The 17,972-nt window shown below is 43.1% G+C and overlaps 1 protein-coding gene across 4 annotated transcripts in view; it reads left to right on the top strand.

The window, feature by feature from the left end:
* DENND2B (DENN domain containing 2B) overlaps positions 1 to 17,972 on the top strand; it is a gene marked incomplete at its 5' end in the record, with an annotated part of 89,353 nt that overhangs the window by 16,999 nt on the left and 54,382 nt on the right. For 3 of the 4 annotated variants that reach the window (XM_084262648.1, XM_084262647.1, XM_084262646.1), the window contains one exon: positions 9,416 to 9,552. In XM_084262648.1, coding sequence (XP_084118774.1) covers positions 9,416 to 9,552 — 137 coding nt within the window. Of the gene's footprint in view, positions 1 to 4,399; positions 5,618 to 9,415; positions 9,553 to 17,972 lie in introns of all 4 variants that reach the window. The other variant, XM_084262645.1, reaches the window with a different exon arrangement.

Raw genomic sequence — 17,972 nt, 5'->3', positions numbered from 1 at the left:
CTGGCTGCTGCCTTTGTTGAAAGCTATTTCAGGAAGTTTTGGGAATTGTCTGCACTCATTTATTCTATTTTCTGGAGTTGCTCTTTGGCAGGGAAGCAGGCAGGAGTTGTGTTTCTGCTCAGCTGGATCCAAAGGATCTCTGCTTTTGGTACTGATTTAGTATTGTTCGATTTCTGAGTCGTGTCCCTGGATTAAATTCTCCCTGTGTCACACACAGACAGGTGTTAGCACCCATACTTTGCAGGTAGGAAAAGATTGGTGTGATGTCCAAAATCAGAGACTTTCTGACTTTTGTGTCAGATATAGGATAAGGGCTCAGGCATATGTGGCACCAAGATCCAGCTATTCTCCACCACCATAGAGTTTTAGTACAAGTCAGCCTTGCCAAAAGCCTCACATGGAGGGCAGGAATTCAGTTTCTTCATCTTGTGGTTTGTGATGAGGAGGATGCAAATTATCGCAAAACGATGTGGCAGGTGGTTCTCTTCTTGGTGCAGGTGAGAGACAGCTCTACTCTTACCCACAGGTGTTCATTGGCACTGCTGATACTAGCCTTTATTAGGGAAAACAATATGAAAGCATACATTGGTCCATGGAAATCATACTCTTATTTGAGAGTGGGTTTGGAGAATCAGAGGTTTTATAAATTAAATTTTTTTCTATGTTTGTGTGAGAAGATGAGAAAGTGGAGAGGAGATTAAATCAGTTTAAAGGTCAATTGTGCCTGGGGTTCAAAATCCAGTGACTGATCTTATCAGTTTTCTCCCACTGTGGGCAATTCTGCTGAGTTGTCAGGGAACAGCGCACAGCAGAAACCTAAGCATCATCTAGAGGGCTGGAAACCACCTCTCAGAGTCTTTCTGCTCCTCTCCCTGTGCAGCAGTGAGTCCCACCAGGAAAGTAGTTGTAGGGTCTGTGACCGGTTCACAAGACAGTGTGCGCTGCTTGGTGGGTGATTTGCCTTTGAGACTGCAATTTACTGCTGACTTGCCAGTGGTTTGAGAGCTGTGTACCTAAAGCTGTGTGTTGGAAGAACGCCCTGATCAGACAGGCAGTTGGAGTGACTTACTCCTGTGTGTTTTGTGAAATGCTGATATCATCAACGAAATGTCATTGCCCAGAAATAAGGTGCTGTACAAGTGAACGATTTAAGAAATCTAATCTTGATTCCATAATCATAATTTATGATGTGTATATGTAATGTTTTGAAAGTGTATGTAACGAGATGCTTTGTAAGATGCTGCGTGTATCATTATGTTTGTAGAAAACCTCAATAAAAATGTTTTGCTTTACAGTCTTTGTATGGAAGATTGCAAGTTATTTAGTTATTTGTCTCTGTCCAATAATACTAGTTTTAAAGTCAGTGGAACTATTGTGCCTTCAAGAGAGTATTTTTCTAACGGAAATGGGTTTCTTGGGGAAGGACCAGTTTCTTATCTACTGCAGCTTTTGGGCTGCTCTTCAAATTTCTTTCCTTTCTGTTACTTGCCATTGTCCATTAAAGAGTGTGTGCCTGAAGGCATACAGACAAAGCTTTGTTTCTTTCTTGTTGAATTAGTCCTATAGCTTCTATCCAGATCACTTACATTGTGTTATACCATCAATTTAACTCAGAATCTCTTTCTTACATCATGCCTCCCCAGGGCCTTTTGCTCTCCATCTCACACCGCTGCCCAGTCTCACACAGCTGAAGTGCGTGGGAGTTTTGTGAGTGAATTTGGGGGTTTCAAGGTCGAGCCTTAAGTGCAGTTAGTTACCTTGCCAGGGAGCTGGGGTTTAAAAGAATGGCTCATATCTCTAAGAAGAAATGTTTTGCAACTTCTGCATGTTATACAAATCCTGCTTTTCCCCTTGTCCTCCTTTCCTGATGAGTCAACAAACTTTTCCCTGACAGTGGAAACAACCAAAAAGATGTTTCTTACAGTGAAAGGAGAGGAGGGACATAGCTATGGTATTTTCTATATAGCAGGTCAAAGGCAGAGAAGATTGTCAGTGCAACCTTCACCTTTGCTGTCCCATTACTCACTTTACCTCAGTCATTTTCTATTTTATTCTTCCTATTGTCAATGCAGGTTATAATTTACATTCTAATGAATAAGTTTTAACATGCTAAAGCATTCCATGTGGCCTCTTTGTGGGGTCTGTCCCTATCCCCTAGCTTAAATCTTGACCACGAACTCAGCCAATGGTGCGGCTTCAAAGGCTGCAGCAGAGGCGGTAGCCTTTGTATGGAAAATGCAGCTTCCACTGGCTGATAGCTGTTTCACTGGGAGAAATGTCAGTGCAGCTCTGGAGCAGGCCTGCGTGACATACAGGGATCAGGAGAACATGACCTCAAGTCTGAGCTCAAGGAATTGTAAGGATAATATAAAATTTTGACTTTGTGGTAGTAAGATCAAGGTGAGACAGACAGGAATAATGACAAATCAGGGCACCCTGCCAAGTCTGAGGAGGCTGATTTAGGTTGGCATCTTCAGGCCCTGTAAAAGGTTTGTAGGCCACGGTAATTCTAGATAATTCACTACAAACTCTGTGCTGCAACAACCAACCAAAAACACCTGTCACCTGCTTTTCATCTGAGATCTCTTAAGACACCCATCTGAAGCTGTATAGAATAGCAGGAGATTTAACTTCTAGGGTGAAGAGTGTATTGTGGCATGTTCCTTTCAGACCTGGAAAGAGGAAGCTTTAAGCAGTTCTTGTTGGAGTATTTGCCATTGCGTTTGGCATGAAGTCTCTCTTTTCCTGTGGGCATGTTTATTTTTCAAAACAAGAAACACTGAGCGGTGCAACTTCTGTGCTGAAAAGGCTTGATTATCCCAGGACTCTGAAAAAGAGAGAAATTCCCTTTTGTGATAACTTGGTCATTGTCCTTTTCTGATCAGAAATTTTCTCTTTTGTGATACTTCTGAGCTTTGCTTGCAAAATATCCACTGTAGGAAGTGGGGATGAAATCTAATTATTTGTTTTGGGGATGTGTTTGAAGGAGAACCTCCTATGTCAAAGTCAATCTTTCAGAAATGGCTCCACCGCTCTGGGTTTTTGGATTAATGCACAGAACTTGGCATCTGTGCCTGGAGGTATCACCGGGCTGGTGGGGAGAAAACCGTGTTGTACCAGGGATCTTCTGAAACTTTTCTCCCTTGCTATAGTTGGAGATATTTGCTCCCGTGGTTTTCTTTAGGCTTTTTTAAAAGAATATTATTATTATTTGTTAAATAGTTCTTTCATTTGGATTTTGTATGTGCAGGACAGTTTATAAAAAAAAAAAAAAAAAACCAAACCCAACTTGCTGCCTACAGTCTGCACACAACAGAAACTGCATATGCAAGGTACTACTTTTGGCTCTTTCCTCTTTCTGTACTGTCCGGAACAGAAAGGCTGTTAGGGCAAAACATTAAGTAGTCGTGAATATTTCTGCTGCAGTTTGTATGTATGCATTATGGCAGTACCTTAAACCTCCTTTTTTAGACATGGTTTTGGCTTAATTTTCTGATTAGCGTGTTGTTTAATTTCCTTTTGTCTTTTTGTCTTAAAAACCTTTGCAACAATGTGCAAAACCCCAGTAACAATAGCTGATGTTGCAAGCCATGGCAAAAATTTGTTCTGACTGCTTTTTCCCAGGGTAACACCAAGACCTTTCTGCATAGTTTATATTCTTCTACACATACTGTGGGCAGATCAGTATGTTTTTTCAGTCTGTAATATTCTTTTGATAAGAAATTGCTTCTGTTTGATAAGGAGAATTTAATCTGCTGCCCACAGCATCAGGCCAAAGACAAAAGAGGTCTTTTTTTTTCCTGTTTTATTTAGCTTGTTGTGTACATCAGGGGCGGACATGCTGTGGCTAAAACACTGCAGCAGCTGAGCGCGGTGGCACTTTGCTTCAGATGTTATGAACTAAGATCTGACCTCTTTTAAAAGTTGTTTGTTCACTGCAATCAGTGAGCAAACTGTGCTCCTTGTTGGTCAGTCTTTGCCACGGTTATTGCAGTGGGAATCTTCTCCCTGGCAGCCCCCATTTCCTGCCGAGGGACTCCTTAGTCTGGGAGGCCAGGGAGCTATTCTGCTGAGGTGGTAGATGCGTCCAAGGTGATCGTTTGCTATGAGAATCTCCTCTATATTTAAACTCAGGAAACACGGAAAAGCTGAGTATCAAACAGTGGTGAGAAAAGTGGCTTTGGAGGTGCCAAATGCCCTGCTCATCAGTGTATTGCTGACATGAGTTAATTGCTGCCACCCCTGACCCTGTGGCTGAACAGTATTTGGGGTTGTAGTGATGCTTTGGGCTAGTTTTGCAGTCTGCAGACCTCCTTTTCTTTACCTGCAGCCAGAAGAAATTTGGCAAATAACACTACTTTCCCCAAGGACTTGATTTTTTATTTTTTTCTGCTTCTAGGTGTCAGTCAGTCTCTCCACCACCTCTTCTGTCCCCTCGAAGAAGCCCAGCCTACCCCCTCAGTGACAGCGAGGACTCCTGCCGCTCTACCAGGCTCACCAAAGCCTCCAGCTCCCGACTGCGCCTCAAGGACGGGAGCAGCCGCACGTCTACGCTGCGAAGCACCTCCACGAGTGCCTCGGACACTGACTCCCCGAGCCACCCTCTCAAGGCCATCAGCGTGGGCGCTTTGGATAAAAGGCTGTCTGTGTTCAAGGCCGAGGACCAAAAGGAGAGTCCAAAGGAGGCTCAAGATGGGGAAGCGATAGGGAGCCATCCGCTTGCCCGGAGCACTCTGTCCTTGGGCACTGCCACCAACTTGCGGAATCTCTCCCTCAGCCGGACAAGTGTCCGCTCCCAGGCACTGGACATCAGGCAGAAGATCACGGAATGGGAGTGCCGCCGGGAGCCGTCCCCCAGGATGAGCGCGTGTGTGGACAAGAGGGATGCTGGGGAGAGGTCGGGCAGTGAGAGCTGCCCCAGTGTGCTGACCTCTCCCTGCAGTGAGAAGACATTTGATTTCAAAGGGCTCAGAAGAATGAGCAGAACATTTTCGGAGTGCTCTTACCCAGAGACGGAGGAGGAGGAACTGCTGGACAGGGATTCCTGCCACCGGTTTGATAAGAGACCAGGCAGGAGTGAGCCTCCTGCTGCTGCTTTCCACAAGGGCCACGTGAGGAAGGAGTCCTCTGCCGTGCTCAACAGAATACAGAAGATAGAGCAAGCACTGAAAGAGCAGCCTGGCAGAGGCCTCCCCCAGCTACCAAGTAGCTGTTACAGTGTTGACAAAGGGAGGAAAAAGTCTGTGACCCTGAGCACTATGGAGGGACTGAGTGAAACCTTAAGTGATAACAAAGGAGGGAGTGTTAATCTGGGGAGTGAACCAGAGACACCTACTGAGGCTGAGAAAAGCAGTAAGACAAAACAGGGGGTGACTGCAAACTCGGCTGGCCCTAAGCTGCTCCTCGAAAGCCCGGCTAACACCGCGGTGAATCCTGTCCCCAAGCCCAAACGCACCTTTGAGTATGAAGCAGACAAAAACCACAAAAGCAAACCAAGCAATGGCCTACCTCCATCTCCTACTCCTGCTGCTCCTCCTCCCCTCCCGTCCACTCCTGCACCCCCCGTCACCAGAAGGCAGAAGAAAGAGTCGCGATTTCACAGAAAATCCCAGAATAGGTAAAATTCAAGGAACTGTCTTTTGCTTGATCTCCAAATAAATAAATATGCCATATTTTTTAGTAACAGTATTTTAAATTCTGCCTTTAATGCAATGCTTTTGACCTGAAAATGGCTAGAAATTGTGTGCACGGCAAGTATTTTTCGGCTGGACTTCAGCGATGGGGTGCACTGGACCAATATCTTCACATGGCTACAGTTATGTAATTCTCCAACCTGCATTCCTCAATCCCTGGAAAAGGCTCTAGGTCACGTGTGCTAAACTATTTTGGCACAAATGCCCTTCCTTGAGATTTTTAATGGAGCAAAATTGCTTTATGCTTTTGAAATGGTATTATAGCTGCTCTGTCATAGTCCTATCTGCCTGTTCACTGCAAAACATACTGCAGAGGTTTGTGTTTCCAAAGCTTGTTACCACGGCAGTGTTGAAGATTTTATTTAATTCAGTGCTTAGAAACATTGTCCTAAGTTAGTGTCAATAGCTGTAAAGGATTAATGCTGAGAAAAACATGTTTTAGCACAAAAAGGCCTTTATTTCCTTCCTGAGTTATTGATGATCAGAGTATACAGCTACATTTCCCCAGCAGTCTGTGGAGCTCGGCTTGTTTTAATTATAAGATTCCCTTGACTTTTTGGAAATGGTACAACCCATTCTGCTCACTGCTTAGAAAATTGAAGGCACAGTCCTTCAGTGCTCAGAGTAGGGCATTTTTAACGAGCTCCCCTATCTCTGCATGTGCACAATACCCACACATGCTCATGGTATTTAGTGATGAGCTTTGCAAGTAGCTGCTGCACAGCATCTCAAAGGCATGCTATCAGCTCAGTAACCAGTGCCTGACCTTGCCTCAATTAATTAAAAGTTTCTATGGGCGCAACCTGACCTGAGTTTCACTGAGGCAGGAAAAGGAGCAGAGGAGCCTTCAGATTCTGTTCTTTACTTTCAAGAGACACCTGCTTCTGAAACAGATCAAACAGCTCTGCTGGTGTGCCTTGTTTCTCTGAAAGAGGTGGGAGCGGAAATGTGGAAAGCCAAGCTCTGATTAGCAGCACTTGCCTTTGAGTTCTGGCAATCATCCCAGTTAGAGGAAGTAAATCTAGATTTTAACAAGAATTTGTGAACTAAAGTAAAGGTGACCTCATTTTGTTCAGCACAGCATTTCCAACTCACAGAAGACAGTAATTTTTGAATGTTCTGCTGGTAATGGTAGCCTTTATTGGAAAATTAAGGGGCAAGTGCTAGAACAGTCTATGTGATGGGTGGTGGAGAGGAACAAATACCAAGAGATTATTCTCACATAAAATCGTTATGTCATCTGTGGCTGAGTGATCTGTCTCTATGAGATGAGACCATACAAGTCATCTGAGAACCATCATATTTTGTTATGATGAGTTTGCGAGCTGAAGTTTTGAAGCTTCTTTCAAGCAGAGGTACAATTCATACTTGGACCTGCTGTTCTGCAGGTTCAGTCCCCTGCCATAGCAAGTTAAGACAACAGCAGGGTTCAGCAATAGAGCCTTGGTTCTGGGTGGGGCTAGTGGGTACCAGCCAAAACAGAAGCAGTATGTATTAATTTAGGTTGTGATTAGTGGAATGTAAGTTGTAGGATTTACAGTGTTTCATGTGAACCTGATCATTCTTGCAGATCAGTTTGACATTGTACAGAGGGTAGGTTTCCATTTGCTTCTAACAGCTTTACTCTTAATGACTTCTCTGGACTTGCCTTGGATTAATAATGATCAGAGTAAGTTTAAATCAACGTCCCCAAATCATGTTTGCTGTCTGACTTCAAGGCTGGGTTCAAAATCCTTCTTAAACTCTTAACTTTATTGCCTCTGCTACTGTCCTTCCTTTAGTTACCATAAGAGAATTCCAAGATTTGCAAAGAGCTTAAGACCATGCAAGTCATCCTAAGAATGACAGAATGAAAAGTGACAATGTTTTTCTCAATATTATTGATAACTCAGTCTCTAAACTGTTCTCTCTTTGAAAACAGACATGCATGATGTCTTTAGCTTGTAACTGTGTTTCAGCTTGAACTTGCGCTCACTAGAATGTCATGAGAATGGACTGTGGATATTTACTTTTCTAATATTTTGGTCAAAACCACTGGTTTTCTTTGTGATGGATAATTCAACATATTAAAATGAAGGAAGTCTCTCACATTTGCCTGCTGTAGCATCCAGCCAATCTGTTCAGAGGACCTGGTGCCCATGGTAACTTTTACACTTCAGATAGACATGAGCTGGATGTTCTCTAGTGGTTGGAGATCTCTGGCACAGACACAGCCCAGGGAGGCATATCACAAGGTAGGCATGGGACACATGGACTACAGTGGAGTGCTGGTCCACAAGCTCATTGCTGTGGTCCTGTGCAGTGTCATTGCATTGTAGTGTTGCCTTGAATTCTGTAAAGTTGGATATTTACTTTAGAGAGTCTCATTTCATACACAGGTATGTCTTCAGTGTCTGAGCATCTTTTATAACTGCTAGAAGGTATGGAGAAGCAGATATCTGCATCTGAAACTCATGGCTTCTTTCTGCCATGATCCTGATCTGCATACTATGGACCTGGATATTCTTAAGATTAGGGAAAGGTTAGAGAGGGGTACCTTAAGCTTGTTCCAGACCCATGAGTCTGCTCCAGCTGACACATGGGAAATGCTCTGGTCAAATGCAGTGTCTGTATGATAGTTGGTGTATTGCCTTTAGGGACACTCGAGCCAATTAACAGGCTGAAGTACATCTCATGAGACCCTGCCACTGCTATATGGACATGCTGTCAGCATATGTTCTACTCCAGCTGTGGAGAAGAGGAAAGGGCTTTGATGGCAGGAAAGTGTGGGCATCCACAGTCTCTGAAAGCCTTACAGTACCCTGTGACCCGAGCCTGTTCTTCACACTGTTTCATCCTTGATACTAAATGAGTCCAGTGAATGCTCACCCCAGTACAGCTGGCAGTGCAAACTATGCACCCCACTGTAGATGTTGCCTCGGATAGCAAGTGCTGGGCAGACTGTAGAATGGGGAGTTTTGGGGTCACAGGGCTGTTTGGCAGCACTGAGACAGGTGTGGGAGAAGTGGTGAATCGCCCCTCTTTAGAGTCCCTGGCTGAGAGTCAAGTTGTGGGGGTTCATCTGACCCAGCTGCCCCCCACCTTCCTGTCAGAAAGCCTGAACCTTCATGCCCCCAGCCTTCAGCCTGGGTTCCTTGTCTACCTCGGAGAGCCTTAATTTCCTCCATGCTTTGTTCTTTGCAGCCAGTGCTTGGCACAGGGTGTGCAAGGGAAACAGGTGACTTCCACATGAGTTTGCCCTTGGCAATTGTACACTGACCTTTATGCAGGAAAATCTCTGAAGGTTCAAGACGTGTGTGGTTTTGAACTAAGGGTTGTGTCTCACAGAGCAACTGGTGGAGCAATGCTTTCCAGAGAAACATCTATCACATGGAGAGAGGGCCATGTGTTTCTGGGGCCCCTGGCAAAAGCAAAGTAATTTCTAACCTGAGGACTGTGCGGCAAACTTACTCTGTAACCTTTGTAAAATATCACATACTTCCTTGGTACTTTCTCCCTGTCTGCTTGATGGGGATAACAGTACTTCCAACCTCATAAAAGTCTCACAAACACTGCTGTGAGCACAGAATTTGAGGTCCTCTAAAAGTTAGTCCTTAAAGCACGATGTGTGGTTTGGGTTTTTCTGGTCATCTTGTATACATTTCTTAGCAAACAAATGCTCAACTAAATGTTCCAGTCATTTTGCATTCTACTTACTAATTACTTATTAATTTACACTTTAGAAAATCCTTTGAGTTCGAGGATGCATCAAGTCTTCAATCGCTGTACCCTCCTTCCCCAACTGAGAATGGGACTGAGAGCCAGCATAAATTCGGATCCAAGAGCACTTTAGAAGAGAATGCCTATGAAGACATTGTAGGTAAGAACCGGCCACTGTGCATGGGCTTGCAGCGGGATGTTGAGCTTTTGTGGGCAGGCTGTGTGTTGCTGGGCACGCACCCTGTGTGAGAACATTTAGTGCTGTCAGTGAAGAGAGGTTGAACGGGTTTGGTGCATCAGTGCAAACCTAACTCTGGCTGCATGGAGGAGGTCTCGATTCCTTTGGACTTCATTGCGTGGTACTGGAAACACACCGTTCAGCTTTGTGCCCTGCTTTTCATGAACCACATCACTATTTTTATCAAGGCCTTGGCTTGAAGCCTTGAACAGTACAAAAATGTAAAGAACTCTACCTGAGGTAGTGTTTACAGAACTGTCCAATAGCCAGATTAACCTCACAGGCCTTGTGCGGTCAGCCGGAGCTGTTCAGAGCTCCTGCGTGGACTGCCCCAAAACACCAGGCCTGGTCGCCCCTAAAGTCCCAGTTGCTGGTTAAAGAAAAAAATAATTTCCTTTAGCTATAGAGCCATCAGGAATGTGCAACAAAAACACTGTTTTGATTAAGCTCCACAAGAAAAACATGTTTCTTTTGGTCTTAGAAGGAAATGTATGGCCTACGCGTACATTCTTTTAACATCAAAAAAGTTGTTATAATTGCCGAAAATTGGGCAGCCCTTCAGAGCACAGATTTTCCATACAAGTGATGAATATCTGCATTGTTTTTAACTCTTTCAGTGTTGTATTACTACAACAGATAGAAAGGGTACTTCATTTTACTTTGGACAATGAATCTTTATCTACTGAAAACTGGAGGTTTACTAAGATAGTCAGGGGCCCTAAAGTACATGTCCTCTGAAGAGACACTGACAAGCTGGGCTTGTTTAGTCTGGTGAAAAGGAGGACCAGAGGCACTCAAATGCTGCTTACAAATGTTTGAAGGGTAAACAGAGATGATAGAACAAAACTCTTCTTGGTCATATCAGTTGATACAGCAAGGAATGGCAGCTTGGGGCTCTTTATCCTTATACCCAAATTCTGTCTCAGGCTTGTCAGCCTCAGTGAAAATAGGAATTTACTTTTTTCCATTTTCATCTCTACTGTCCCTCTATACCATTCAAAAAATGCTTTTAGAACACAGATACACAAAAATGTTGCTCTTCATTGTCTGTTAAAAAAAAATGAGAGCTTATGTAGATACTAAAAAGTTTTTTTTCTGTGGAGAGCATCCTGGTATGATCATTAGCCTTCTCCATGAACAGACTATTGTGCAATTTGCACTTGCAAATCTATGGTGCTTTCATTCCAGTGCTTGCCTTTGTTGAGGATCTGTCAAAGTGCTGATGGATGTTAGGTGGTAATACTTCTTTTTCTTGCTTACTTGCTGGAAAGCAGAGGAGACCTGTGGATAAATCGACTTATCTATCAGAGGGTATCTTCTACAAAAAGCATATTTAATGTCGGATATCTACAAGATACAGTGTGAGGTACTGAGTGCTCTCAGAGTAGTGCAATGATCAAAATATATCTTCTAAGTCTGTAAGTGTTAGGACTAGAATCATAGGTTTTGAGGTTACTACATGACCTCAACTGATGCATATGCACACTAAATCTTTGTCTTTCTCCTGGTGTCCTTATGCCGTTTCCTTCTTTAATAAGCAGAATAGTGATGAACTGCTGGGTAGTTTATGTTATTTTGAGAGCTGGATTAAAAAAAAAATTGCTTTAAGGTACCCTAAACCCAAAAATAATTGTGCTTTGAAATCCTGTGACATTACGAACCAGACGCTTTGTGTAATTCTATAATATTTTTGGATACTTTAATAGATTAAATGTCTGTTAAGTTCAAGACAGATATTGGATTGGAACATAATGATTCATTCTGCATTAATCAAGAAGCAGTTATATGAAGGGGGTGCACATTCCTAATATTAATTAGAGCTGTATTCCATGTGTGAGGAACCATGTGGACTTCATTCATCTTCTGTACTAGCACTCACAGGAATGTGGCAGTCATAGTAAACTTAACATTGTTTTGCTTCTTGTGGTTTTGAATGAGTCTTTAATCAGACCAAAATTGATGTGGCTTTATGAATCCAGTTGGGGAAACCATGCTTGGCTTTGTGTGAGTTCAAGAAACTATCATAGTATTAAGAGATGTCCAAAACGGTTGCTTCTGCTGTGCTTGTGGACGATGGTATTTCCTGTCATATGTACCGTACGGTTTCAGTTTCCCAGTCTGTTCCCCTGAGTGCAGTTGAGATACTTGAATATTGTTATTTGATCCCTGGTGTCTCTAAGGCATTTTTCACCTGACGTCTAGGAGAAAGCTGATGATAGCAACTTAATCACTGTGCTCCTGGAGAGGTGTATATAGGCGAACCTTGTTAGTCCCAAGGCGACCAGAAAGCGAGACAGTTATACACAATTGTTGAGCTGTTTTCCTCTGTCAGTTTGAGTATCTCACTTCAGGTAGGGGAGAATCAGCTACTTGTTTACTTCTGTATTATAACAGGTCAACTAGCTCTGGGTTTGCATGGGCCTTCTTCACAGAGACTTGAAAAATAAATCATTATAAATTCCCAAACCTGTCAGATTGGGACCAGGCCTTCATTGTTTCTTGTTCTTTGGTTTGTTGTTTTTTCAGTTTAGGTTTTTTTTGAGTAAAATCATGAAATCATATCCACATAGGTCTTGTATACAGGTTTCAGGTAATCATCTGGGCAGCAAAATGTCCTTCTTTTGGTGCAGCCATCTCTCCTTGAGGGTCAGGTGGTTGTTGTACCTGAGCGCATAGTCTTTTCCAGAAAGATGAGAACAGATAAATCTGGGTCGCTGATCTGTTTCCCAGTAAGTCAGAAATTGTAAGAGAGGAGATGGAGCAGTATGTCTCAAATCAGCATTATTAAGGGGAGCATCAGGGCAGCACCTCAGTGAGTGCATGAGCAGTTAAAATAGACAGGTGTGGACCTACAAGCAAGGTCCTGAGTGTGGAGGAAACACCTGTGGCTTAACCTTCCCAGTGGAGTCCAGCACAGCGTGTCACTACCTTTATCCCTCCTGGTCAGGCATCTTGTCTCTCCTAAACAGATTAGCTGTTTTGAATTCTGATTTAAATTGGACATAGTGCATGTCATGTAACAAACGGGATGATTTGGCTCTTTTACTGAATCCTCCGTTGCCTGTGCCAAGAGCCGCGGAAATGATGACTGAGGTCCAGTTGGAAGATGTTCCAGCTTGACATTGCTTTCAAATTAGAACGTTTGCAAAGTTCTTCCAGTAAATGTGGAAAAAGGTTAGAAAGACAGCAAGCTGATCTTTCCAGTAAAACCCCATCATCACATGCCACACTGTCGCCTGTCGTGCTTTCCTATCACATTAGTGTCTGTCATATTATCATTCCACATCAAAAGGGTTGTACAAATCTGGGAGAAACTAGAATTGCTGGGCTGTTGTGGAGCTGAAACAAGTGTGGAGAGATTGCACCTCTGCCAGCCCTGCTGTGCTAGTTGATTCTCTGAAAGCATTTTGTTTTTTAGTGAGACCCTTACAGGGAGGTTTCTGGGTATTTGCTAGTCAAAGACAGGGCTAGGATTGATACAAAATGATGGTGCAGTCAGCAATCAGGGAAACGTATGTTCTTGTCTCCTTCCATGCCTCCAGTCTGCCTCTCACAGTCTAAAAAGCATGTGAGTTTTTGGAGAGTGTAATAGTGGCAAATTTAATAATAGACACTGTAGGGAAATGGCAGACAGAGCACTTTAAATCAAACAGTATCCATATGGGCCTGTCAAAGGAAGGCCAAATACTCTAGCTGCCTGATCCTATTGATGATTGGCCTGCTGCTTGGTTGCTATGTTGGGATACGTGATTTCAGTTATTTTTAATAAGCATCTCATGTTTTATTTAGTTCCCAGATTTCTCTGTAGAGCCTTTCTCACAGCTAGAGCATCCACTACAGCTTCTTTTGACAGTCTCCTGTCAGCTTTATTGCCTGGTTTTCTAGTCAGTGATGCAGGTTGCTAAAACAGAGAGTAGTATGACCCTGAGGCTGCTCTCCCAAATCCTAGTTTAAATTCAGAGACTGTGTTGAAGTTCAGGAGGGTTAAAACCCTGTGATGTGCAAGCAGTTTAGGCATGCCCATGCTAATAGTTGCTCATTTTCATGCTCGTGGTTTTTGGACTGACTGTTGTATGGATGATTTGGGTGGGGCTGACATTTCTTAATTTATCAGCCATACCAATTCTTCTCCATCTAATGCTTTGTTATGATTGTTATATGCTCTTCCTGTCCCTGCAGAGATAGCAGAGACCTGAAAGTATCTGCAGTGTTTCTTCTGTTTATTGCATGGCAAAAAATCCTGGAAAAGCTCAGAAATCACAGGAAGTTGCCTACAAACTCTATGCACCAGGGCTCAAAAGGCCAGTCACAGTCTTGTCACTCTGCATGGTACGGATGCCATACTGCTTTTCTGAGAACGTGGTGCTGAGCTGATACACTGGGTGGCAGGATTATAAGCAGTCTGTGACATAGTCCTGTTCAGCAACAGCTTTTCAAAGCAGTTCTCATGCGTCTTAGCTGTAATTTGATGTTGAAATAGTTCCTCTTTCTACAGATTCCTGGGGTAAATTCCTCAGCTGAGATGCACAGTTGCAGATTCTCTGATGTTGAAAGAGCTCTTCTATGTACTCAAGATCTAAGCTCAGATACTTTATGAGAGAGTGGAGATTTTGTGGTTTTCATCCATTTGATCTGAACATGCTTGTAAACGTCCCAGCGGCTGAGTTTCCCTCCAGCACTGGCGGTGTGAACCTGCCTTTGTGTAATTTCATGAATTAAATGAATGAGTACTACAGATGCACTGCAAGGAACGTACCTGGATTCTCACCATTGAGCGAGTTTTTGGACTTAAGTTTCCAGAGATGCTGGGGAACTGTAAGTCTGCACAGCCCATGCATCCTGTACTGTTCCCCGGTGCGGTGCTTGTACTCAGAGATTCATTCCTACTGCTTTCTCTTCAGCAGCCCCTAAAGCAGAATTTCCAGGCCACCCTTCCCTGCTTGCCTCTTCCTTGCCCAATTTATTTTATCTTAATCTTCTACAAGGGCTTCCGTGCACCAAATGTGCGTGAGCTGGGTGAATCAGGCTGGACAGGTGGACAGAAGTCATGGGCAGAGGGTGAAAGAGATAGTTCAGGGATTTGTAGGTGCCATCAGAGGGAGTATGTGTGGAAGGGTGTTGATGTTGTGCCTCGTGTCTGGTGTTACAGAAACACTGCAGAAGATTGAGGGGGGGATAGGTGCCACAACTGTCAGAGGTTTGGCTCAAGCGCCTGAGCTTTCTGTGTAGCCACCGGGGAAGGTAGTAGCAGGCTCTTAGCCTGGGCGTGCAGCATCACCCTCTGGAGTCAGTATCTCCTCTGTGAACACTGGCTCCTAATTTAGGCACACAATTTAACACAAGCTTGTGAGCCTTTTCCCTTACTGTATACCTGCTGTTTGATTCTTCTTCCTTGGCAGTATAAAAGGCAGGCATTATACTCAGCACTCAGTGAATCACTTAATTCCTATGATAATTACTTCTCCCATCTAGAAAGAAGCGATGCATTTGCCTGCTTTCTACCATTTATAGAGAAGTGTCTGCCTGCATTTTTTTTTCCCCTCAGCCTTACTTTTCACTCCTTTCTCAGTGTGAGACGGGCTTGCTGAGTCTGCCTCTGCTTCCCATTTGCCACGTGTGAGAGGCTGAGCAGAGGAACATTGTGTGCTGCCTCCGGGCTTGCTAGAGCTGACTCGCAGAGGATCACGGAGGGAGAAATTGCAATTGCTGGAGGAAACTCATCGATGCTTAAGCTCAAGGAACTGAATTCCTCAGGACTTTTCTTAAGACCACTTGTTATTTTATCTCTTCTTTTCTTTTTTTTTTCTCTTTTTTTTTTAATTTCCTTTTCCTTTTTCTTCCCCCCTGTGGACCAATTATTAAATTGCCTGTGAGATCTTCTGAAGATAAATGTCTAGATAAATGTCCTGTGTTAACTCAACAATTCGGTATGTAGAATTCAAGAGAATGGGAACTTAGAAAGTGATGCTTATAAAGGGAACTGATATGGAAGCAGGGATGGTGATTAGAGACAGTATTTGCCAAAGACTGGATTTTTCATGTGACCATATGTATCCTGGGGTCTGATTCTGCTTCCTTTGAAGTCTCTGATAGTCTGCTGTTGTCTTGTGTGGCAGTTGGATGAGCCTCATTAAGACAAGCCTGGCCTCTATACCGCATAATGTTTCTCCTTTTGGCTTCTGAGAGAGACATCCATGTGGAAGGAACAAGGATGTTTCCTTGTTCTTTCACTGTAAATGTGTTTTCCTTTTGCAGCAAATCCAAATGAATGCAAAAGTGCTGCTGCTTGCAGATTGTGAACACTGCTGGTCTGGGTCTTGGGAGGAGAGAAGTGATGGTATTGAGGGGAAATGCAGAGATCAAAGCTGCCAGCCTCTGAGCCAGACCAGCTATATAGAGACTTTCTTCATATTTGTGCTGCTGCAGCAACAGTAGTAGCCACTGCCACAGCCACTCTTCCCCAGAGCCTTCCTCTGGTCTGGGACTCACACCTGCTGGTGGTGATCACGGGGTCCCAGGTCTTTCTCCCGTGGAAGGGAGTCACTGTGCAGTCAGATGGGGTTAAATGCTGCTCTGAGGTAGTTCAGGGTATCCTCACGGATCTTTTTAGCTTGCTTGATATCTTGGGTTTCTTGTCACTTGTACAGAAACATGTCTGTCTGGGCTGTCTAATGTTATTTTTACATATCTGGTCCTTTGTGTCTCATCTAGCAGGGAGAGCATGTGCAGTAGAAAATGGTGGTTGTCTAAGGTTTGAAAATTGCTCAAGACCTAGACAAACACATTGTCTCTTCTAGTTTACTGGCTGCACCAAATACTTGGTTCAATTGCCAAATCACCAAAACCAGGTTGTTATGGGATGATCAAACTGTTTCACTATCACAGATTTGGTGTGGAAGGAGGTTGTTCTTGAAAAGGAAAAAGGTGAGGCATATTTGGTCTCAAGGCATCATTTAAAAATGCAAAAAACCCACAAAACCCACCCTGAAATAACTTGCTTTTTAGGCAAATGAGAAAAGAAAAGAAGCAGATGTTCTTGAACAGCAAACTAGTCACCTGAAGAAACTCTAACTGCTCTAGGGAAGGGGTTAAAATCCCTGTGGTGTCTCCACTGACCTCCACATTACTCTGAAGAGGAATTTGGCCCAAGCTTTCTTTTAGTAGAGAATGTGAATCAGAAAGCAACCTCTGCTCTTAGTTCCTTGTTCCTCCCTCTTCTCTCATCCAAGACTTCTCTGGGCCTGCTTCTATACTTAATATTTTAGATCAACATTAGTAATGTTGAGTTTAACTGGGTTCAAGCAATTCTGTTTTACATAGTGTCTTGGAAAGAGAATCACCCTAAAACTTTAAAATGCTTTACATTTTAGAAGGTTTCTTTTCAACTGATGGGGTGATTGTGTCTCAGGAGTTTGGATACTATGCAGACTAATGTAATAATATTTGTTCTCACAAGGAAGCATATGTTTAGGCACTGCCTCATGTAGCTGGGTATTTTGAAATCTGTTAATCCATTCTAAAATGCTCGTTTGACCTGTACTTGACTTGGGCTTACAAGAAATTTTATTATGCTAGTGCAGTCCAATTAACTGTGAGTAACTAGCAGCATTTTGCAAAGTTGGCTATTTATTGTTGTTATAATTAGCATGTCTAGAGCTCTAGAGTTTACAAGTAACAGAATTAGTATGCGATGCCTATTTATTTTCCTTACTGCAGAAGGAATCAATCAGAACATTTGTAGCTTTAAATTTTTTGTAGGAATATTTGTTGCTTAAGATTTATTCTATTTGTAGCATCTTCCAAGTATCCCGTGCACCTGAAGGTGTTCTTCCCAGGCAGAGTGCACATTGTAGAATCAGATTCCCTCTGGATGAAATAATAGGATGTGATTGCCAATTCAAACATTCTCCAAGAGCATCAGTTATGCAGGCTTCTAATTAAAACCAAGCTAAACCATTCACTCCTGTCTTTATATTTGACTAGAAATCTTAGTATGATGCAGAACTGGAGTTTTGCTTTTATTGTAAGGCAACTTGCTACGGAAAAGCTCTTACCGCTATAAATTGATGTACCGATGCCTCCCGCTTCCAGGCTTAACAATGAAGTGGAAAGCACAAACTACTTTTGTTTGCTTTTGTACAACAAATGAACGTAATATTCTGTCTAGAACAAATGAACTGGGTATTTATCCAGGCCTTTCCTCTTACTGAAAACACTGATGCCTTGTCATCTTTCTAAAAAGCAATGAGTGTTTTCTGCGGCAGTGTAACCAACCATGCTGTAGTTTTCTGTCCTCAATTTTTAAGCAGTGCAGTATGTAATAAAATGGGATTTTCCTATAT

This window comes from Gallinula chloropus (assembly GCF_964237585.1).
Source record: "Gallinula chloropus genome assembly, chromosome: 4".
NCBI lineage: Eukaryota > Metazoa > Chordata > Aves > Gruiformes > Rallidae > Gallinula > Gallinula chloropus.
The sequence above is the reverse complement of the archived record's forward strand: the minus strand, read 5'-3'. Positions and strand labels throughout refer to the sequence as shown.